The 22,640-nt window shown below is 50.2% G+C and overlaps 1 protein-coding gene and 1 long non-coding RNA gene across 12 annotated transcripts; one reads left to right on the forward strand and one right to left on the reverse strand.

Annotated features, from left to right (window-relative positions):
* Positions 1 to 11: 11 nt before the first annotated feature.
* On the reverse strand, positions 12 to 14,858 carry RTKN (rhotekin). 11 transcript variants are annotated; one of them, XM_053890842.1, is made up of 14 exons: positions 14,748 to 14,827; positions 14,416 to 14,608; positions 12,648 to 12,822; positions 6,415 to 6,614; positions 4,614 to 4,675; positions 4,463 to 4,516; positions 4,250 to 4,367; positions 3,820 to 4,029; positions 2,975 to 3,069; positions 2,762 to 2,868; positions 2,400 to 2,528; positions 1,559 to 1,727; positions 1,291 to 1,395; positions 250 to 706 (listed from the first exon to the last, which is right to left on the reverse strand). In XM_053890842.1, the coding sequence occupies exons 3-14, from the start codon at positions 12,717 to 12,719 to the stop codon at positions 372 to 374; spliced, it is 1,656 nt and encodes a 551-aa protein (XP_053746817.1). In that variant the 5' UTR covers positions 12,720 to 12,822; positions 14,416 to 14,608; positions 14,748 to 14,827; the 3' UTR covers positions 250 to 371. The 11 variants fall into 11 exon arrangements, with proteins under 11 accessions (XP_019297943.2, XP_053746817.1, XP_019297914.2 ...); XM_019442369.2 differs by lacking the exons at positions 14,416 to 14,608; positions 14,748 to 14,827 and adding an exon at positions 13,420 to 13,540 and having other exon boundaries at positions 12,648 to 13,065; XM_019442378.2 differs by lacking the exons at positions 14,416 to 14,608; positions 14,748 to 14,827 and adding an exon at positions 13,420 to 13,530 and having other exon boundaries at positions 12,648 to 12,931.
* Positions 14,859 to 15,661: 803 nt separating this feature from the next.
* Positions 15,662 to 17,953, forward strand: LOC109263158 (uncharacterized). The gene is made up of 2 exons (XR_002078091.2): positions 15,662 to 15,770; positions 17,426 to 17,953. It is a non-coding gene; the product is annotated as an uncharacterized LOC109263158 (long non-coding RNA).
* Positions 17,954 to 22,640: the final 4,687 nt, after the last annotated feature.

Here is a 22,640-nt window from a genome sequence, read left to right on the forward strand (position 1 = left end):
AGGGGAAGGCCGCCGTTAAATAACTTTAATGGTTGATGTGAGAGTCACAAGGGAGGTGCACTCCCTCCCAAGGCTCTTCAGTGCCATCCTCAAAGCTGGTTAGTGCAGGGAGGTAGGGCAGGGTTGGTTCCAGTTTTCTCCCAGGAAGGGTTTCGGGGGTACCAGCCAGTCCCAGGAACGAGCCCCTCAACACCTTGGCAACCACAGCTTAAGAGGGGCTTCTGCTCCTCCTCCCCAGCCTACCCCAAGTCCAGCAGAGGAAGGTGAGGCCAAGCTGGCCAACCTTCTACTGACAGCACCGCATCCAGAGCCCGACTGCTCATGGGTCTTCTCTTCCTCTGGCCAGATCCTGTTGCCAGCACCTTTCTCTCTCACACTGGTGACTGGAGCCAAGTGCGGGACGGGCCTTTGCTGAAGAGGCCTCTGGACCGTGGGGATGGCTGCTGGGGGAGAGGGGCAACCGAGCGGGAAGCCCCAGGGGAGTGGTCTGGGGGGACAGCATCCAGGGAGAATGTTCGGGGTCGCCCCCAGGGCATGGGGTGGGTCCGAGCTGGGGCTGGGGCCACTGAGGCAGGTGAGCAGGGGGTAGGCAGGGCAGGCTGTTCTGTAAACATTGCTAGCCAGGGTGGGGGTGTCTCCAGCCTTGTGCCCTCCCGCTGGGCCAGGATGTCTGTCACCGCTGCGATGTCATCCAGCGGCTCAATAGCTGTGGCATCAGGAAGGGGTTGAGGGGAGGGGGCTAGTCAGAGCTTAGGCCCCAGGCCTACCCAGCCCTGACCATCACCTGTCACTGTAATAGGAGGAAAGCAAAGCCCGGATCTCAGCCGAGACTGTGTTATCCTGCAGGAGAAGCCCCTCACCTGGGCCCCCTGGAGCCACTGGCTCTGATACAACTATGGGATATGAGGAGCAGGGGGGATGGAGACGAGGGGGTGGGCAGAAGTGGGTGAAAAAATCAAGGAAAGAGGAGGAAAATGAAAGCAGTGCCAGGCAAGTGGAGGGTCAGAGGAGGAGACAGGAATCCACATGCAGAAAGGGAAACAGAGAAGAAGAAATTAGGACAGAAGTCCATGAAATGAATCTGGCTCTTTGGGGGTTTGTTTGGAACTTTGGTGGAGGTGGCTCTAAGAAGAGCTGGAGAAGAGAAACAAATACAAGAAGACCGAGTGGGCCTTGGGTCCCCAGAGCTCTGCCTCAGTCTAGTGCTTTCTCTCTGTTGCCATTATCTAGGCTCCCTTGAAGCCCCCAACCCCACTGCCCATCAGGTTCCCTGAGTGCACTTTCACTCACCCATCTCATGGTACAAGGACCCCTGCTTGGCCAGTACTTGGGGTGGTTTCCGGGGAGCAGGGGTTTCAATTTTCATGATTTCATCACAGCACTGCTTCCATTGGCCTGGAAGGAGGGCAGTGACTGGGGTGGGAGGAGGAAGACTGAGAGGGCCAGGCCATCCTCTCCCCTGCCACGTTCCCTTCCACACTTTTTGGAAATAGAGGCCTTGGGTAAAAACATCAAACCTTAATCCCTCCCAAGATTCAAACCAGCCTCCTCCTCTTACTCATGTCAAAGAAAAGCTGCCACAGAGCCTCCATCCAGCTGTGCAGGGCTCCTCGACTCTCTGTCTGAAGGGTGTGTGTCACCTCGTCCTCCCCATACCGGTTACTGATGCTCAGGGTGAAGGGCCGGCCCGCAGCGTGGTCCAGCTCCCCTGCCCGGACTCGAGTCTCCTGCAGGAGAAGGAAGGGGTCTGCTGCCACCTTCACGTTGGTCACAGAAGTCAGCAGTGACATCAGGCAGGTTTGGTCATCCCTGCCTTAGAAGGAGGAACTTGTTGGGTCTCTCCTCAAGCCCTCTTATTTGCCTCCTATTGAGCAGAGCAGGAGGGAATGGCAGGAAAGGACTGGAGATGAGACAGATCGTCCTCGGTCAGGAACGTGGAGCAGATGGAGACAGGGAAGGAGGGATTGAGTGAGGCAGGGAAGGCACAGAGGCATGCAGGAATGCTGAGGCCTAATGTCCCTCAGTACTTTCATAAAAGTTGGCAGGAAAGCCACCAAAAGGGCTCGGAAACCAAGAGAAGTCATTGGACTTGGGTTTCGGAGAGAAATCCAGGAAAGGGTGAAGTAGGGGCAGATTGGAATCTGAGGGAAAAGGCAGAAAGAGGATGAAAATCCTAAACTGGCCATGGGACCCTCTGAGACTTGGCAGGGGCTGAAGCTGGTGAGTAGAAGAGTTTTCCAGTGATGCTGGTGAGGGAGAACATTCCTGGCCCTGAAGCCAGGTGTGGTGCTGTTAGGAGCAGCAGGCGAGTTTCCATCTCTCTGCACCCACCCTCCTGGGACCTGAAGGAGACACTCCTGGGCCCTGGCACCTGGTAGCTTCACCAAGGGACCCATCACCTTGTTGATGGCGATAGTAAACAACGGTTCTTCCCCAGTGTCTGCGTCTTCAGGTTGCCGGTAACAGAAGAGGTTTGTGCCTTTCAGGACTCCATGCACTCGTGCCCAGTCCTGCAGCTCCCCAGCTTGCTGTGTAAATGACTCAGGTTACCTGGGGAAATCACACCACCAACACCCTTCTTCCCTTTCCCCCAGTGAGAATCTGCTCCTCTCTGCCCATGCTCTTGTCTGATCCAACTCTCTTCTTGCCCTGTCCCTCCTTCCTCCACCCAGATCTTGATTTTTCAGTAGTCCTTTGGTGCCTAGGTGATCCAGCTTTCCTTCTCCAGGTTCCCTTCTATACGTCAGGGCGCCCTCCTCACCTGCACCCTGAGGGTACCACTTGCGGTAGGCTGAGTCATACAAAGAGGCTGAGCCACCAGGCGGCAACACACGCTACCATAAAGGGGAAGCCAGGCGGGGTTCTCCTCTGGGGGACAGGAAGTGCAGGGTAAGGATAGGGAATGAAAATGGACCATTCAACAGCCCCTCTTCTCACTGTCCAGCATCCCCCCCACCCCACAGCACATACTCACCATGGCTGGTGAGGGTGAGGTCGTGTGTGCGGAACCCATCTTGCACTGCTGCCAGGGTGAGCGTGGTGTGAGCCAGGAGGTGGTAACGAGGACCCCTGCAGGACAGACAGAGAAGTGGGCTTCAGCCCCATGATTGGCGTATTAAATAGCAGGAGATCTGAGGGCTAAGCAGATCTGCCCCGTCATTCAGGCGGCCCCACAGAAAACTAGCTTGCCTCCTCCACAGGGCTTAGAACATTTACTGAGCTCCTGCTGAGTGCTGGGTCCTGTGGTTTAATTATGTTATTCCACTGTATTCCCACAACAGCCTTGGAAGGTTGGTGGCATTGTTCTGTTAATAGATGAGACAGCTTGAGGCTTAGAGAAGTTAAGAAATTTGCCCCAAATTTATAGCTGGTAGGTGGTGGAGTTGGAATTTGAACTCATGTGTGTCTCCAAAGTCAGCATTCTGTTCACTGCCCTAGAGCTTTCAAACTGCTTCTCAGAGGCCCCATGTTTCTGTTGGGTGCCTCTAGGCATCAGCAGGCAACCCCTCAGGACCCAGGCTACTTTGCTCCAACCAGAGCACTCTGTTCTATCCATATAAGATGGATTTGCTGCTGCAAAAACTTGAAGACCCCAGAGCTTAGCTCTCCCTGCATTCTTACTGGTCTTCTCAGTTGACATGGGCCTGCTCTGGGGTGTAGGCCAGAGTGCCCCCCAGCTGTGTGGCTGCTGCTACTTCATGTAGGTCTGCACGCTGTGGCAGCAGCACAAAATAGTTTCTGCATACTCAACACAGCTCTGAGGTCACCCGTGGCCAGGGCAGAGGCAACTGAGGGCAGTGGAGGAATATAGAGCCTTACCCCACAGCTGGGGTCGGAAGCAAAATGGGACTGCTCCCCGAACCCCCAGCACTCTCCAGCGATGCCCGGACACGCCTCCCTGAGGAGCGGCCTAGGGAGCTGCTGAGTTTGGTGGCAAGCCTCTTGGGGGCTCCAGCCAGGGCCCCCTCCTCTTCCACGCTGGCCCCATACAGCTCCAGTCGCAGTTCAAAGTCTGGCCCTGCCTCAGTGCTATAGGAGTATGGGAGGAAGAGAGGAGGATGCTCCTGGGGAAGTCCAGGGAGGCATGAGGGAGCGGGCAGGGGTGAAGGACAGATGTGGTGCAAGTACAGGACAACTCCCCAGGTGAGGCCCATCTCCCTTCCTCCCTCTCCTCTCCCCCTGCAGCTATGGCATCCAGGGATTGGAGCAGAGTGGAGAAAGGAGGGCGTCACAGGGACCAGGTGCTCACAAGAGCACGTTGCTCTGAAAGGAGATGTCTGTGAGGGTCCTGTCCACCAGGATCATCTCTGTGTCCTGAATGTGTTCCCCTAGCTGCAGCAGCAGGAACACAGCCCAGCGGTGCAGGTCTGGGGACAGAGGCCAAAACTGGTAAAGATGTGCCCACAAGAACACCCAACCTCAGGTCACTCCCTCCATTTGTCCCAGCATGTGTGCAACTCACCACCTTTGTTCTTGAAATATTCTGTGTCCTTCCACATGAGTGGAATCCGGAGGTCTGAGGGGCAGAGGGGCAGGAAGAGATGTTGAGACAGGGCAGCAGATCTTGTGGTTGGGCAAAGAGTGCCAGTGACTAGGGGAGTTGTGCTTCTTACCAGAGATGCAGACCCGGCCACGGCAGGGGGAGCGCTCAGCAGGCGGCCCGCTGTCAGAAGGCCTGTGGGCAAATCACAACATCGCCACCTGGCCTCTAGACACTATGCCCACCCCCCCACCCCCCGGTTCTGGTTCCCAAGGGTTCTTTGTTGCCTCCAGCCCAGGGCCCAACCCCAGGTCCCCCACCAGCCTGACCTAGCAGGACTGAGGGACTGTAAGAGCTGTCAGTTGAACCCAGGGAGTCACTGGGCTTGGGGACACTGGAGGAATATCAGCTCACATGCAGTATAAGCTCCAGGCTCCTCCCCCTCCAAGCATCCTCTCTGACCACCTCCCCAGACCCCTGCCAGGGATGAGTGGGGCTTGAGGGAACAGGTGCCCGCAGAGACTCCTTTTCAAGAGTTCTTCTCCATTAAACCCAACTTGGAGGAGTTTGCAGGCTTTCTTTTTAACAATGGGGGAGGCTGTTCTTCTCCACCATCTCATTCATCACTTCTTTGATATAGGAGGATACTGGGTGGGTTGGAAAATCAAGAACTCAAGTAAAGAATATCTGTGTTCCATTTGCGATAAACCTCTCTTCCCTCCCCCTCAGCTTTGATTTCTCCTTTACCATCTCCAGGTAGGCTGGGCCTTCCCAGTACCCCACTGCAGGGCCCCAGACACCTGGCCTTACTCCCCTCCCCACCCGTCAGCAGGAGTCACCAAGCATGTGTCTCTCCTAAAGTGACAGTGAGTTTATCCATACAAATTCATAGCTCCACTAATTATCAACTTAGTAAGGCCTTAAGCTAAATGATGTAGCACTGATGACAGTGTGTTTAGCTGTCAGCAATTTGGGATGTACTTCAAATCACACTGCCTAGGTTTTATGGCTAGGGCAGAGCCTGTTGACAGCTGCCTTTCAGAAGATAGCAAGCTCACATTGGAAACTGCCCCCCACCTCCCAGCCTGCTTGCCCTTTAGCTTTATGGGGAAGCCAGAGCTGGTTATCTGCCTTCCCCCAGGGGCTTCACAGGTGGAGGGCTCCTGGCAACCTCTCCTGTGTCAGCCTTCATGGCCAAGCTGGGATGGGCACCCTGCCAGTGGGCAGCTGGAGCCTTCTCCCTACTCAGCAGTGGGGACAAACAGGCTTATTTTGCCAGAGCCAGTTTTCCAAATGACCAGGCTACCAAAAGTGGCCAATGCTCAGAACCACCATTTGCCAGGTATTTTCTCCAAACACTTTAGTTGTACCAGAGCATCACCTCAACCAATTCACCGTGGATTTGTCAGATGAGCAACATCTAATGTCATGAAGCTGGTGTTTCACATCCAGAAGCTGACCCCTTTTAGAATACACAATCTAATTTAGGGGAGCAGATAGGCTTTCCCTTAAATGTTTTTTTATTATTTCCTTTCTCGAGCACTGCCTGTGATGGTGAACCTTAGGTACACTATTGTCAGTTTGTGGTAAATTGGCCATCTGGTGAACCCACTTTGAGAAAATTATCTTTCCAGAAGCCAGCCAGCCAGCCAGCCAGCTTCATCGGATCACAGGCAGGGCTTAGCAAATTAGCCCTTTTACATTATAACCCCTCAGACTGACAGCCTTTCACCAGATACACTGGCTTTCCTGAGTCTAGCCCTAGCTACTCCTTAGTGCACCTTGGGCAGCACACTGTGGTGATAAAACACCAAGGCATCTCCCAGGCCTCTGACAAGGCTTCAAGGAGAAGTCATCTTCAGGGTGATCCACACTCCGTACATACACACAGTACACGACTACCCCCCATACGGCCTTGCCTCCCCCTTGCTCACCTCCGGCCTGTCTTGCCCAGCACCTGCGCCTCCTTACGCCGCTGCAGCTCACCCATGTAGCTGAGGATGCGACTGTTGCACACCAACAGGCTCTTGGTGGCCTCCAAAGCTTGCTCTCGCTGGGAGCAGGCCGCCAGCAGCTTGCAGGCCCCTTCCCTCATCCGGATCTCATGGTCTAGCTTTCTCTGCAACTCTGTGTCCTAGCCAGAGTTGGAGGAAAGGATGAGAAGGAAATGTCAGTTGGGGGCAGGCTGAAGCACCCTCCAGTCCCCAAGTGGGCTGTGGCCCAGGAGAAACAGATAAGAAACTTATGTTTTAGGCAACTCAACCTCAGCTACCCAAGAATAACCAGAAAAGCTTTGTAAAAATACAGATGCACTCATGCATTTGATGGTAGGAGCATAAATTCCTTCAGCCTCTGTTGAGCACAGTTTGGAAAAATCTATGAAAACTAGAAATTCACGTATCCTCTGATCAAGCTATTCAATATCTAGGAGTTTATCCTACAAATACAATTATACCTATTGGCAAAGCCATATTCATTGCAACATTTAAAAAAAAATTTAAATGTTTTTATTTAGAGAGAGAGAGAGAGCATGAGCAGGGCAAGGGCAGAGAGAAAGGGAGACACAGAATCCGAAGCAGACTCCAGGCTTTGAGCTGTCAGCTCAGAGTCCGATGCGGGGCTCGAACTCACAAACCATGAGATCATGACCTGAGCTGAAGTTGGGCGCTTAACTGACTGAGCCACCCAGATGCCACTCATTATAACATTGTTTTAAAGCACCAAGTTTAAAAGTCCTTCACTCAGGCATTGGTTAAATAAATCACAACATTTCTATATCATGGAATATGGAAGGCTGCAGACATTAAAGAGTGAGGTAAACGTTTGTGCGTAGATATGAAAAAAATCTTCAAAATATATTAAGTGAGAAAAGAAAACAGTATTACACAATTCTACCATTAGTGTACTATATGAGTTTGTGGGCCTGGGTGCCAGGAATGGAAAACAGATTTATGCTACCTTTAAAAATATATACACCCTTCTTTACTACTATACTTTTGGAAATTGTTACCTTCTTAAAGATTTTTAATCTTCTCATTTAAAAACAAACAAAAAACACATTACCATGCTCTGCCTCAGATGTGCAGAACAAGAATCTCTAAGAGTGGAGTGTGTGAGTTTTTTTGAAAATTCCTCGAGTGATTCTGAGGTGTAGCCAGGGCTGAGAACCACCAACTAAAGAAAATGGACAAGATGCTAAAGACCATCCTGGATTACACCAAAGACTCTAGTGATGATTTCGGGGAGGGGGGCATCTAGTTAGTAAGGGATCGGTGGAGAAGGAACATACCATGTATAGAGTTCACCCATGCTGCACAGAACCCTGTATGCACTCCAAATTAGGGGACCTGCCTAAGGAGATCTGAGCTTGGGAGGTTAAGGACAGAGGCAAGGATTGGGGATGGGAAGGCAAGCAAGGCAGGGGGTCAGGAGTGAGGGGCTAAACAGGCTGTGCATAAGGATGGGGGTGGGTAGGCAATGAGAGAGGCACCAGGATTCTCAGGAACATTCACTCAGAAAGAGCCTTGGAGGTCTTGGCAGAGAGCAGAGGGTGAGAGCACCAGTCTGACATGAGACAAACCTGGGTCTGTGACATTCCTGCCAGTCTTGATAAGCTGAGAAAAAAACTTATTTAAAATACACTCGACAGTTTACTCAAACTCCCTAAGACTTGGTTTCTCCATCTGTAAAATGAGGATGGAAATAGTCCCCACATCCCAGACTTGTGAAAATTCAGTAAGCCAGGAATGCAAAGCACTTAGCACAATGCCCAGCACATAGTATACATGAATGGTGAGGATGCTTTTTTAAAGTCTGCTATTTTGACAGCAGTAGCATTCATCCAACAAACCTGGAGCATCCCTGTGCTGTCCAAGGCCCACATTTAAAATCCAGCTGGGAGGTGACAGATGCAGACATTAATGGCTGCACCATAAGTGCCATGTCATGGTATAAACACACTCACAGGACAGAGACCATGTCTGCTTCTGGTTGAAGTGATGGGGAAGTCTTCAGAAAGGAGGTAGAAAACTAACCCCATTACAGTATAAGATTAGTTTAAGAGGAAGCCAAGTGGAGACACCAGGCTGGAAGAGGGGGGTGAATGTGATCACCCAAAACCTGTCTTCTCCCTCACACCAATTATCACACTGGGCACTTTCTTCTGTCCCCGGTGGCTCCAGCCTCCACATCTCCAAGACCTGAACACCCTAAATTCCTGTTTTCAAAAGCCTTGTCCAGCCTCCCTGAAAACATTCTTCCTCCACTGTTTATTTCCTGGGCCACCAATGAGCTAGGCCTGACTCTCATGACCCCTCTCCCAGCATTGTTTCTCTTCCTGACACTTCAGAAATAGGCCAACCAGCTCACAATGCCCCCTCCACCAGGAAGCCCTCCCAGACTACACAGCTCCTGCCCCACCCCCACCCCTCAGCCCCTCTATGTCTGTCTGCACCAGGGTCCCACCTCTGCTAAGCTTTCTTGCTTGCCAACCCCCATCCCATTCTGCATCCAGCTTCTGTCACAAACACCACAAACGGATGAGAGAAGGGAGGGCACAGAGAGGCGTCCTCAAGCCCGCTCCTGGCTAGTCTCTTTGTCCGGGCCCCAGCACTCACGGATCCTTCCCTAGCCCTGTCCATTGCGCTTGTGGCACCAACGCAGGCAACGCGCTGGTTCCGGGGACTCGCAAGCACGCTCCCGCCCGTGGCGCTTGGGGCGATGGTGACATCAGCTCCCAACTGCCGCGAGAGCAGTCGAGGGGTTCCTGGGCGCAGGTGGTCCCTCCCAGCTCCCGGCAGGGTTAGGCTCCGGGCTCTAGCTGCGCAGCCAGGAGACCCAGTCGTGCGCAAGGCTGCCTCCCAGAGCTCCCACGTCGCATTGGAAAGGGCTTTTTGGCCTTGGTGCGGCTAGAGCTGCAGGAGGCCAGAGGCCCCTCCTGCTTTGCGGTTACCCTCCAAGGTGACCCCTTGCCCAAAAGCATGGGGGAAGAAGATAGTGTGTAAATTGGAATAACTGGGGCCATAGAAAAGTTTCTGGGCTCAGCCTAAATGAATGAGCCTGCTATCATCCCCCCCTACTCTGGCCCCAAACCCACTCTCCCACAGCTCCAGGGAGGAGAGGACTCTAGAAATCCTGCTTCCTCCCTTTGGGCAGAGCATCTCAGGAATCCTGGCACTGTTTCTAGATCCCTGTGTTTAGCCCCCATCTCCCCACCCCAAGGATAGCTTCTTGTCTCCCCCTCCCCACCCACACACCCCTTTCTCCCCAAGCAGGCATTTTCTCCAGACTCTCCTGGGAAAGAGCCCAGAATTGGTTGTCAGCCGGACCTGGGTCAAGGCCCAAGGGGCTGAAGGAGGATGAGTCATGGGCAGAAGCCCAGCACACATTAAGCTCTCCGTGGACATCTTCCTGTCCCTCCCTCCCATTCTCTTCTGTCCCTGACTTACTGCTCTGCTTCTCATCACCTCTGTTCCCTTCAGAATCTCCACTGGGGCTAAATCCAAATCCTGGCTTGGGAATTTGACTAGCTGTGAGAACTTAGCCTCTGGAAACTATAAACTGGGGAGTGTTCTATCTCCTTCATAGTATTGTTTGAGAATTAAGTGGGAAAGTCTAATTGTTTCCTTGGCCCAGCACATATTTAAAAACAGCCTTTCTCTCACTCCCACCTCCCCTTTACTTGCAGCTTAAGTTGCTTCCTCCAGAAAGTCTTCTTGGATTTATTCTTCCATGAGTACCTGTCTTAGCAATCTCTGAAATATCAGTGGATCTCTCTCTTGAGTTGGGGGTGGGGGCTGGGGGGAGGAGACTGCTGAGTTTGGTGGAGAAAGAACACAGCACCCTCAGCCTGTAGCTGAAGGAGAGATGACCAAAGTGAAATCTAAGCCCCCTCCTCTGCCCCAGAGCTTGAACAGACTTACCATGAAGAAAAATTACATGGGAGAAGGGAGCACAAGACAGTGGAGAAGGTGCAGAATTTAAACATTTAAATACCTAGACCAGCTCTGTTCAACAGTATCTCCTGTAATGATGGACACGTTTAGCAGCCATCTTGAAATGTGGCTAGAGCAACCAAGGAAATAAATTGTTTATTTCATTTTAATTAACTAAATTATACATTTAAATAGCCACATGTAACTAGTAACATGGACAGTGCAAAGGACTAGGTTTTATCCCATGTGCCAACACAGGACAATAGGTGGTATCAGAGTCCCAATGGGCTCACTGAGCATCTTTTTTTTTTTAATGTTTATTTATTTTTGAGAGAGAGAGAGAGAGAGAGAATGTGAGTGGAGGAGGGGCAGAGAGAGAGGGAGACACAGAATCTGAAGCAGGCTCCAGGCTCTGAGCTGTCAGCACAGAGCCTGATGCAGGGCTCAAACTCATGACCTGTGAGATCATGACCTGAGCCGAAGTCAGCCACCCAACTGACTGAGCCACCCAGGCACCCCGAGCATCTTTCTGCATTTTAGAAATAGGTGACCCTCTCCAGGCAAACAAGTTAGATAAAGGTGTCCCCTCCAAAGGTTTGTAGCCCCAAAGCAGGCCAGGACTCCTGCCTCTGCGTGGCACCCTTGTGAAGGAAACAACCTGCACAATTTGTGCCAAGGATGTGCTCTCTTTACAATCCCACCTCCGACCTTCCCCCACAGCAATCTCCTGCCTTGTCCAGGAGGTCACCTCTGTGGTTTCCTTCTCCTTCCCCATCTCAGTAAATGGCCACACCACTCAGCTGCTTAGCCACACACCTGGAACGCTCTTTGCTGTGAGGCAAATCCATCAGTGTCCAGTCCTCATGTCCAATCCATCAACCAGCCCTGTCAGATCTACCACTGTCATTTGAAATCCAGCCCCTACTCTGTCTCCACCACCAGCACTTTCTTCCACACCACCACGTTCACTCCCCTAAGGCTGTAACAACTTGCTGTCCAGTGGTCTTCTGCTGCCACTCTTGCCAACTCTTTCTCTCACCCCCAACCCCTGCCTAGCCTATTGTCCACAGAAGTCATTATTTTAAAACATTAGACAAGTACTGTTCCTGGTTAAAAACCTTGCATGGGTAGGGGTGCCTGGGTGGCCCAGTCAGTTAAGCGCTGACTCTGGCTCAGGTCATGATCTTGTGATTCAGGAGTTCAAGCCCCGCATCAGGCTCTGCGCTGACAGCTCAGAGCCTGGAGCCTGCTGCGGATTCTGTGTCTCCCTCTCTCTCTGAGCCTCCCCCACTTATGCTCTGTCTCTCTCTCTCTCTCTTAAAATAAATAAATATTAAAAATTAAACAAACCAACAAACCAACAAAACTTTGCATGAGCCAACAGCATATCTAGAGTAAAATCTACATGCCTTGTTAGGGCCTTCAAGGCCCTGCATAATCTGGACCCTGTCCATGACCTCAGCCCCAGGTATAGCCACACTGGAACTGGAACACATCCTCATCTGAGAGCTTTGCCCCTGCTATGCCCTGTCAGGAAAGCCCTTTGTCCAGTCTTTACATACCTTCATATCCTTCAGGTCTCAGTTCATGATCTCATTGCAAAGACTTTCTCTGACCTCCACACTGAATGCTGCCTTCCCTACCTGATGTGTATTACATCCCATTTTCACTATCACTTCACTGTGTGAGATGATTTATGTGTTTGCATGTTTATATGTTCCCCCAGGTGAATGGGCCTTTCCTGTCTGGTTCACTGAGGTATCCCATGGTCTAGAAAGGAGCCTGACATATAGAGGTATTCAATAAAGGTGTTTAAGAATAAATGAACAAACAGCTCCCTGCCATCTCCAGGGCCAACAGAATTCTTACATCCTGATTCAGAACCCCCTTCCCCTTCTCTAGCAAGGCCACAGCCTTCCTGCAAACTTCTCTTACATCAAAGTCCTCTCTTCTTTCCACACTTAAATGACCCCCTCCAAAACACACATCCACACCCACTCACAGAGCTTTCAGAAACAGGTGTAAAGACCCTTCTGCCAACATAATGTTCTGCTCAACAGAACTGAGCGTAGGTCCACACACAGCATCTAATACAAGGCATACAGAACCACCTGGCCCTCTCCCCACTTTGAGCAGGTCCCACCCTCCCTCCTCAGCCCCAGCAGGGATGCGCGGGGGCAAACTGAGGCTGGGGTGCATGCACAGGAGATGTACTCCAGGGGTGGGGGCGTTACCTCCAGGCTGAGCGCCATCTGTCGAATGTAGAGCATATTCAGGTCCTCCAGGATGTGCAATCTGTCCTGCATCTTTGTGCCCCCACTTCCCCTTCCCTTGTGGACCCCTCCAGAGGGGGGGTGCTGGACAGGCACCACGCTGCTCCACAATTCCTCCTCCCGCTGCTTCCCTGGTCTTGAAAGAAGTGGGCAGAGGGCAGAAGCTGCCCTCGTCCCTCTGCACTCCTGTTACACCCCTCTGGCAGCTGTGACAAACTTCCCTTGCCTACCACTGTTCCAGAGTCCTGGTGGGAGCCAGGCATGGGAAGAAAGGAAAGCGAGGTGAGAATGAGGAAGGTCCCAGGAAGGGAGGCCAGCTGCAGAGGGGGCTCTGGGCACAGAGTGTCCAGTCTTGCTTTGGTGGCAGCTGTTCTCCCAGCTGTGGAAGAAAAAGGCCCTTTCATTCCGACTCTGGCCCCTCCCCAGCCCCCGCCCACATCCCTGGCCTGGTGGACAGAGAGTCTGTGTGCCGGTAGGGCGTGAGGGGCAGGCACAGCTGGAAGGGGGCAGGGAGGGGACGCTCACGCAGGTTTTACAGAGTTGTGGGTTTTGGCAGGAGGTCAGAGCTTTCTGAGAGGGGTTCTCACTCTCAGAAAGAAGAGGGATGGAGGTGAGGACTTGACTGGTGAGCCCAGGGAGCGGGACAAAGGGGTACACTGGGCCCAACCCCCAGGGCCACCTCTTCCAACTTGGGGCCCTTATCCAGCCCGCCCCACCCTGGGCTCACAATTACCTCGCTTTTCCAGAAGAAGGGAGGAGAGGGCGGGAGAAAGGCAGGGGTGTGCCTGTCTGCTGCTGCCCCCGCTCCCCTCTGCGGGCCCCTTCCCTTCCAGACAGGAAACCAGCCCCGATTCCCAGCCAGCTGCAGCTTTGCCCCCCCGCCCCACCACCTCCAACCCGGCCCACGGAGTCACACTCCCCTCAGCGGCCGGCGGGCCCTGCGACTCCGCCCCGGCTCCTCTGGCTCCTCTGCTCTGGCCCCTTAGGCCCAGCTTATCCCAGGGGCGGCCCCAGCCCACAGGCCCCTCCTCTTGGTCCCCAGGCCTCGCCTCTCCCTCCCCCACGCTGGTCACACGCTGGGTTGCTCGTGAGGAACCCGACAAAGCCCCTCTCCCCCAGGTCCACTGGCTTCTGAGTCAGAGAAGGCCCGGGATACCAGGACGTGGATGTGAAAGGGCCTTTGTTCTGGGCAGGCTGGGGGGAAAGGGCAGAAGCCAGGCCTGGAATCTCGGCCCGGAGGGAGAGGGGGGCGGGAGGAAGGCCCCCTCACTTAACCCTTTACAGGTCCTGCAGGGAAGGAGAGGTGACCTTGGGGACAGCCTCTTTGCTGTCGCTACTGCCCTCGGTCCTAACTCAGGCCCACAACGTTCAGCCGCTCCCAAGCCTCTATGGGGAGTTACAGGTAGGGCTCAGACTAGGAAGGTAATGGGGTAGAGCCGTGGGCCGGGGAGGAAATTGTGAGTAGAGACTGGGCTGCAAAGTTTTGGTGTGGTAAACGCCTAAATCATTAAAAGGGACTCCCCCGCCCCACCACACACACTCCCAGCCCTTCAGGGGCACAGAGGAGCAGTTGGGGAGGGCTTCAGCGACTAAGTGGTCAGACCTGGCCTAGAAGTCGAGTTGGTGATGAAGGTTGTCCCAGATGGTTGAGACAGGTTGTGAGATAGGGCTGGCGGCCGAGGAAGAAGAGAGAGCCCAAACGAATCCGAGCTGTTTGGGGCCCGCCTACCTGCTCACCGCCCTTCGCCTCGGGATGCGCTGGATAGGCCGGGTCCAGGCACACTTTGGGAATCGAGCCTGCGGACCCTTAAACTCAAGCCAACCCGGAGTTTTTCCAGGCAGAGACAAGTCATCCCAACTGGCCAGGGAGTGTCGGGGGTGGCACGGGTTCGATTAACTTTCAGACGGTGCGCGCCTCACTTCTGAAGTCAACAACAACCGGTTAGAACCCAGACCGCGGCGTCTCCGCCCCTCGGCGTGCGCGCGGCCGGGGGCGGGGGGGCGAGGGCAGCCGGGGCTGCCCCAGCCGGGGGAAGGGGGAGGCCGGGACGCGGGTCTCACCTCGGGCGGGTCGCTGAAGAGGCTGAGTCGGAAGCGGCCGCGTTTGAACTCCATCTCCAGGGCGGAGCCCCTGGCCACGGTGACCCGACTCCGGTGGTTTCGGGAGAACATGCTGGCGACCCCGCGCCTTTACCTGCTCTGTGAGTTCCCGGAGCCGCCAGCTGTGTCCGATCTCGTCCGCTTCTGTTCCTCGACGTCTGCCCGCCAGTCCGGCTGGGAATCTCCCGCAGCCGGGTTCCCAAACTCCGCCCCCGGAGACGACACCTGGGCTGGGCAGGGCGCGGCACCCACCCTCCTTCTCCACCCCCGCCAAAGGCCCGGCCGGCCGAGCCAGTCCCGAGGCACCAAGCAGTCCTGGCCCGACAACCCCACAGCCAGGCACCCTACACTGCTCAAACACTGCGGGGGCGCGTCATCCGGTCGCGCCCAGGTCTCAGGCGCCTCACCTGGGAAAGGGGCGGACCCAGGGAAGCCCCGCCCCGCCCGCCTCCCCCACCTGGCAAGCCCCACTCCCTGCGCGCGGAAAATCCCGTGGCCACCTGGGGTCACTGCGTGGCATACTGCGGTTCTAGCCGGGCCCCGGGACCGTCCCCAATTCCACACCAAGCAGTTTCTGAAGTGATGGTTTCAACTTCCTACTGTCCCAATGTCTCTTCGTCCCCCTCCCGCTTTAGGTCCTCCATTCGCTACCTGCCCATCCACCCAATCTGGGGGCCATGCTTAAGCATGCTTTGGAATCCTGTTCTGTCAATTACTAACTGTGGAGCCTTGACTCAGTCTTGAACTGAGCTTCAGTTTTCTCATCTGTTCAATGGGGTATAGTAATTATCTCCATTCCTCCGGTTGCTATGAGGATTCCATATGAGAATGGGTGTAAGATGCCCAGCGTAGTGTCTGACATAAAGCAATTGCCCCAAAAGTGGAGCTATGAAGACAAAGGAGCAGGTGCAGCACTCTTGTGTCCCTGGATGGGGCACAGGTGACCTCAGCGCTCTGGACCCAGATCATAAGTGCGTTACGAGGGTGAGTTGATCATTGACCTCAATGTTGACTATTTTTCAGCTGCTTTGCTGGATGGGCAAGACAGGATTAACACTCTCAGTCTGTGCAGAAGAGGGGGACCTCCTCACCCCACAGAGCCTAGTGAGAGAGAAAGAAATGGCAGAGTATTAGCTTGCTGACCACACTGATTAGTCTTTTGGGGATTCTAGAACTTACTGGAGAGAACTTGATAGATTAATAAAATTAAATAAATAAGTGAATAAATCTTGAGAGTAAATCTCCTTCATAGCAGATGGGCTGGAGTCGGAGAAATAGTAGCCTTTAACTTTAGAGAGGACAGAATTGCTGTGCTATGGCAAATTACTCAAATGTTTTTCTAGAAAACCTGACTTAAGATTACTTCAGCAAAAGGGGAAATTTATTGTCTTAAGGAACTAAAATATCCAGAGGCCAGGCTTTAGATGTGGCTTGACCCGGCATCCAGTGTCCCAAGGATCCTGCCTCTTCCCATCATCTACCTCTACTTTGCTCCACATTGGCTTCACCCTCCACAGCATGAGATTGTTTCCAAAAATTCTGGGTCTATAACTTTTCAGGCTTAAATTCAGGGAAAAAGACAGCATCTATTTCCTGAACATCCTACCCGTGTCTTGGATTCACTATGGGCCATCTGGGATCATTTGTCCAACCTCTGTAGCCAGAGGGGTCGACCGACCTGAACCAATCACTGTGGCTAAGGGGGGATTCTACACGCCAGTCAACCAGGCCTGGGTCAATTGCCCACTCCCAGAGACCAATTGGAACCTATTGACCGAGGAAAGGAGGGAAGGGAGAGGTGGTTTCCCAAAGACTGTTTCAGTACTACCACCAGAAGGTGAGGGAATGGATGCTGGAGAGGAAAACAGCAAACAGCCTTGATATACAGTTACATGGAGAAGGGAATTCTTCTGGTCAGTAGGAAAGTCCGATCAAAAGATTTTATAAAATCCATGGCCTCTGAGATAAACCTCAAAGGGTGGGTGAAGAGAGGGAAGGGGAAAGGCTTTGGGTTTTTTGTTTTGTTTTTTTAGTGTTGTTATTTCATTTTTGTTTTTTTAGTAAACTCTACCCCCAATGTGGGGCTGAAACTCACGACCTCATGATTAAGAGTCACCATCATACGCTCTACTGACTGAACCAGCCAGGCACCCCAGAATTGTTTATTTCTTCAAATATCTATTGTCATTCTTTTTTTTTTTAATTTTTAAATGTTTATTTATTTTTGAGAAACAGGGTAAGAGTGCCGGCAGGGGAGGCACAGAGAGAGAGGGAGACAGAGGATCGGAAGCAGGCTCTGCGCTGACAGCAGTGAGCCCAATGTGGGGCTTGAACTCATGAACAATGAGATCATAACCTGAGCTGAAGTCAGATGCTTAATAGACTGAGCCACCCAGGCGCCCCTGTATTGTCATTCTCCTTAACTGTAAGTTCCCCAGGGAGGAACAATCTGTCTTGTCAACTGCTTTATGCCCTGTGCCTGGCACAAAGGAAGTACTCTAAATCAACCATCATTGAAGTAAATGAATACAGGAAATGCCTCAAGTCAACATGCAGATTTGAGAGTACCTGACTGGGATGAGCCATGCTGTTGGACTAAAAGGGTTCATTTCAAACACTGGTTTTTGGTTTTTTTTTAGCAACAGAATGAAATCTTACCTGGAATATGTGAAATAGAAGCAAGCAGCTGCTGTGATGGAAGCAGGGCTGGAGCCTCAAGCACTGTCCTCTCCACAGGCCCTCAGCTGCCCTGTACCCCACCCCGGGGAGCTTGTGCTCTCCCTCTCTGGAAGGGTTTGAAAACCCCTGCAAGAGGTGGAGGAATGGAAGACATCTGGAAAGGAAGTGGAGCTCACATCCTGCCTGAGAATCTGAATTCCATGTGACTGAAGACTTTATAAAAGGAGTGGGATAGCTAGAGTTGTATTTTAGAGATCATAATCCGGCAGCCTCTTTCATAAATCAGTTGGAGGAGGTTGTGACAGGTCAGGGAAGCCAGTTGACACTGTGCGTGAATAGGAGTGGAGAAACAAGGGCCAACAGTTTTGTGGATTGATTTATTTTTTAAATTAAATTCTTATTTGAAAACACACATACAGTTAGAAAAAAAAAACTAATGTACTCCTAATTTGACATTTAAAAATAATACAAAATATGGGGTGCCTGGATGTTCCAGTTGGTTAAGGGTCTGACTCTTGATCTCAGCTCAGGTCTTGATCTCATAGCCGTGAGTTGAAGCCCTGAATTAGGCTCCCCACTGGGTGTGAGGCCTACTTAAAAATAAAATAAAATAAAGTAAAATAGAATAGAATACAATAGAATAAAATATAAAATATAAATAATATAAAGTAAAAAATAAATGAATAAAAGCATCTCAGCATCAGAGAAAAACATTGAGACATTTAGTGCCATGGCGTACTGAGGCCTCACACTAGCTCATAAGAGACAACTGCTAAATTGCCTAGAATTGTGCATTTCAGGTGTTAAACACAGCTTTGATTAAAAATTAAATCTAAAACCTCACAAATAAATTCTATTAAAGCAAAGGTGACAAATACTCAAAATTCATCACTTCCTCATTTCACTATTTTTCTATTATCTGTTGAGGTTATTTGTATCAATAATACACACACACACACACACACACACACACACACACACACACAGTGGAAATGCTATGTCTCTTCCTAAATTCCTGTGTTCCATCATGTCACATTTGAAATTAGGCATGGTGAGAGTAGTTACACAACAGAAACAGGTGAACACCATAAATCAGGGCTGGTTTTTTTTCTTTTCTCTCGGGGAGCTTTTGTTAAAAATTTACCAGTGTACTACTGGTTGGGTGCATAATCTTTCCAACTTTTTACTTTACTTATGTCTGTGTCTCTGTCTCTCCAACTATGAAGTAGATATCTGGAGAAGGGGTTGTCAGTCACCTGGTGTTCAAATCATCCTCCTATTTCTGCATGGTCCCCTACTGTGGACAATATTGGTAGGCTGAGGCTCTACCCTCATTATGGCATCTGGAGAAGGTTATTCATCCTCTCTCACATTTCTTCACAGCTCAGGGATAAGCGCTTGGCCTAAGCCAACCAACTGGAATGCTCCCAACTGGACTTTGAATCTTGAACAAGTGAAAACAAGACCCAGGGAGAGTTCATGATATAATCATTGCACCTGCAGCCCATGGGGAGCAGTGGCTGTGCCAACAGGGAAATCCTCATCAGCAGGTTCCGGTGTCATTGGTGTAGCTCAGTGCCACCTCAGCCACATGTTCCTACTTCCTGGCCTCTCTTGGTTCCCACCCTTTTCAAAGGAAAGGACAAGATGAGCCCAAAACATTTTGTAGTGTTAGGAAGTAAAAAAGTGCTCAAAGAACGATGGAGACATGTCAAAAGGACCCTGAAATCATCTTAAAGAAATGCCCACTGACCAAACCTGGGACATGTTTCAGCATCAAAATGAATAATGAGGGGCGCCTGGGTGGCTCAGTCGGTTAAGTGGCCGACTTCGGCTCAGGTCATGATCTCGCAGTCTGTGAGTTCAAGCCCCACATCGGGCTCTGTGCTGACAGCTCAGAGCCTGGAGCCTGTTTCAAATTCTGTGTCTCCCTCTCTCTCTGACCCTCCCCCGTTCATGCTGTCTCTCCCTGTCTCAAAATAAATAAACGTTAAAAAAAATTGTTTAAAAAAATAAAAAATAATAAAAAAATAAAATCTTGATACTCTTAAAAAAAATGAATAATGATACTAATGGATTACAACCCACTGACTGAAACAGAAAATGATATAAATAATTCATATGTAAAGGAATGTAAGAAAAGAAAGCACCCCTTCACAGTAGCATGCTCACTAATAATACATGTAGATGCAATAATGGAAGTAGAAAGATTACGTTGGCAATTATTACAGTATTGTTGATTCATAGAGTATTTGTCAATGAATACTAAGCCTGGTAGATGGAGGTTTGATGGGGAACAGGATTATCAGAGTAGTTTCAAAGTATATCCCCAGAAAATAACTCATTAATTACAAAAGTGAACAATGGAGACTTTACAGTGGAGAACACTGACAGACACCACTGTCTGACCAGGTGATCAGACACTGTGACCAGGTGATCAAGGTTAGCGTCATCAATAGTGAGACAGGCTGATACCATGTGCCTCCTGATGCGATACACTGAGAAGAACACAGCACAGTCTTCTTTGTGTAGTATTCCGGCCAACAATTATGAATCGAGACATGAGGAAACACCAGACGCATCCAGGTTGAGGGGCATCCTAAGGAACCAAAGGCCTGTTCCCCCCTTTTTTAAAGATTTCATTTTGGGGGTGCCCGAGTGACTCAGTTGGTTAAGCATCTGACTCTTGGTTTTGGCTCAGGTCATGATCTCATGGTTTGTGGGTTCAACCCCTGCGTTAGCCTCCATACTGACAATGCCGGAGCCTTCTTGGGATTCTCTCTTTCCCTCCCCTACCTCTCTCTCTGCCCTTCCCCCACTTGCACATGCGTGCTCTCTCTTTCTCAAAAATAAATACACTTGTGGCACCTGGTGGCTCAGTTGGTTAAGCAACTAACTCTTGATTTTAGCTCAGGTCATGATCTTGTGGTTCATGAGTTTGAGCCCCACGGTGGTCTCCATGCTAATGGCACGGAGCATGCTTGGGATTTTCTCTCTCTGCCCCTCTCCTACTCTCTCTTTCTTAAAGTAAATAAATAAATAAGCATTTTTAAAAATTTTGTTTTTAAGTAATCTCTACACTCAATGTGGGGCTCAAATTTACAACCCTGAGGTCAAGAGTTGCATGCTCTACCAAATGAGCCTGAGCCAGTCAAGAGCCCCCAAAGGTCTGTACTCTTTATCTATTTTTTATTTATTTAATGTTTATTTATTTTTGAGAGAGACAGAGTGCAAGCTGGGGAGGGGCAGAGAGAGGGAGACACAGAATCTGAAACAGGCTCCAGGCTCTGAGCTGTCAGCACAGAGCCTCACGTGGGGCTTGAACCCACGAACCATGAGATCATGACCTGAGCTGAAGTCGGAAGTTTACCTGACTGAGCCACCCAAGTGTCCCAGGTCTGTACTCTTTAAAATTGTCAAGGTCGTGAAATATATGGAAAGAGTGCAGAAATGTTCCAGATTAAAGTAAATCAAAGAGATACAATAAGAAAATGTAATGCATGATTCCAGATTTGGATTCTGGGCTAGAAAGGAAAAGAAAACATTGGGCAGCTGGTCAAACTTGAATGCCCTCTGTGGATTGGATGGTTACGTTCTATCAATGTTAATTTCCTGATTGGGAGGGTTGCATAAAGGTTATAGAACAGAGTACTTGTTTGGTGATATATTTAAGGGGGAAATGGCATCATGTCTGCAACTTTGTCTGAGATCAGAAAACAAGTAATGATAATGAGGGGGAGGGGTAATGACAAATGTTAACAATTGCAGAATCTGATTTTAGGAAGTAAGAGAGTCCTTTGTACTCTTCCTGCAACTTTTGCAGTTTGTATGTTTGCGATTATTACAAAATAAATTATATTTTTAAAATAAGGCCAAGAACTCTTTCAGAAGAACAAAGTTCTTCCTTTTAGCCTACAAACATGCTTAAATCTCTTCTGAACAAAGCAAAACCAAACCAAAACAAAATAACGAAGCTAGCAGCTACTTGCTGTTGCCACTGCTCCCTGCTGGGCATCAGGATGTTGAGGAAACACCACTGAGCCTGGTGTCAGGAAGCCTCTGTTGGAGGCTGGCTCAACACTCCCTAACTATGTGACTTTGACTAAATCATTTAACCTCTCTGAGCCTCAGTTTCTTCATGAGGTAACAATAGTAGCTCTTACAGAGCTGCCATGGAGATCAAGGGAGAGAAGGGATATGAAAGCAGGTTATAAACTATACTGTGTTTGACAAATACTAACTGTAGGTGGTCCCTCACTTTAACCCCTGGTGATACAGGACTATTGCCTTCACACCTGCTAGAATGCATCTCCTTCTAGGAGCTCAGCCTGCCCTCTGCAGGACTACACATAACTGATCACAGCCTTTGTCTGTTGAAGTATGACTTTCTTGCCCTCTTTTGACCTCTTCTTCTCAACTCTGCCTGGCCACTCTGCCTGCCTATCCAGGACAGGTGATCACTCAAATCTGTTCCTGGTCTTTTCCTCTTCATCTGCTTGTTCATTCTGGAATGTCTCATCTATTCCCATGCTTTTGGGGGCACCTCTGTTTCTATGCTGATGACACCCATACTCACACCTTTTGCACTGGCTTCTCCTGTCAGTATTCCATCTCTATCTGGGCATTCACTCAGGCATTTCAAATTCACCTTGGGCAACACTAACTGATTCTCATACTTTCTTCTCTTCCTATGTTCACTTTCTTATTTAAAACACTACGCTCCCTCTAAATACTTGGGCCAGAAATGCAGAAGTCAAGTATTGTTGTTGTCATTTGCTTATTGAATATCTACTATTTTCCAGGTACAAAGTACTTTGCATTCTTGATTCACTTTTTTTCCTTGAAAGAGCCCTCTAAAGTAAATCCTACTTCATTCCATCTTACAAAGCTGAAATCTAGGGTTCAGAAAGCTTAAATAACTTTTTAGTTCAAGATTATACAGCTAATAAATAGTGGAACTATTTTTTTTATAATAGGATAGTCTGACTCCAAAGTCCATTCTGTTAATCTTAATCATTATACATTGACTTCTTCCTGAATTCTCATATATAATTTCATTGATTCCTTTTAATTTTGTCACTGAAATGTCTCTTGAATCAGTTCTTTCTTTGTTCCCTGATGCTATCTAGTTCAGACACACATCTTGTACATACTTAAACATTTGTATATAGGTGG

The sequence above is a fragment of the Panthera pardus genome, unplaced genomic scaffold (genome assembly GCF_024362965.1).
Source record: "Panthera pardus isolate Hobbes unplaced genomic scaffold, ASM2436296v1 HiC_scaffold_25, whole genome shotgun sequence".
Lineage (NCBI taxonomy): Eukaryota > Metazoa > Chordata > Mammalia > Carnivora > Felidae > Panthera > Panthera pardus.

Bases quoted from the DNA above. Each gene is read 5' to 3' on its own strand.
- RTKN (XM_019442342.2), bottom strand. From the start codon at position 14,858: ATGTTCTCCCGAAACCACCGGAGTCGGGTCACCGTGGCCAGGGGCTCC. The intron at 4,676-6,414 runs GTGAGCAAGGGG...ATTTGCCCACAG, and splicing joins CTGGGCAAGACAGGCCGGAG to GCCTTCTGACAGCGGGCCGC. The intron at 2,529-2,761 runs GTGAGGAGGGCG...TCATTTACACAG, and splicing joins GTGGTACCCTCAGGGTGCAG to CAAGCTGGGGAGCTGCAGGA.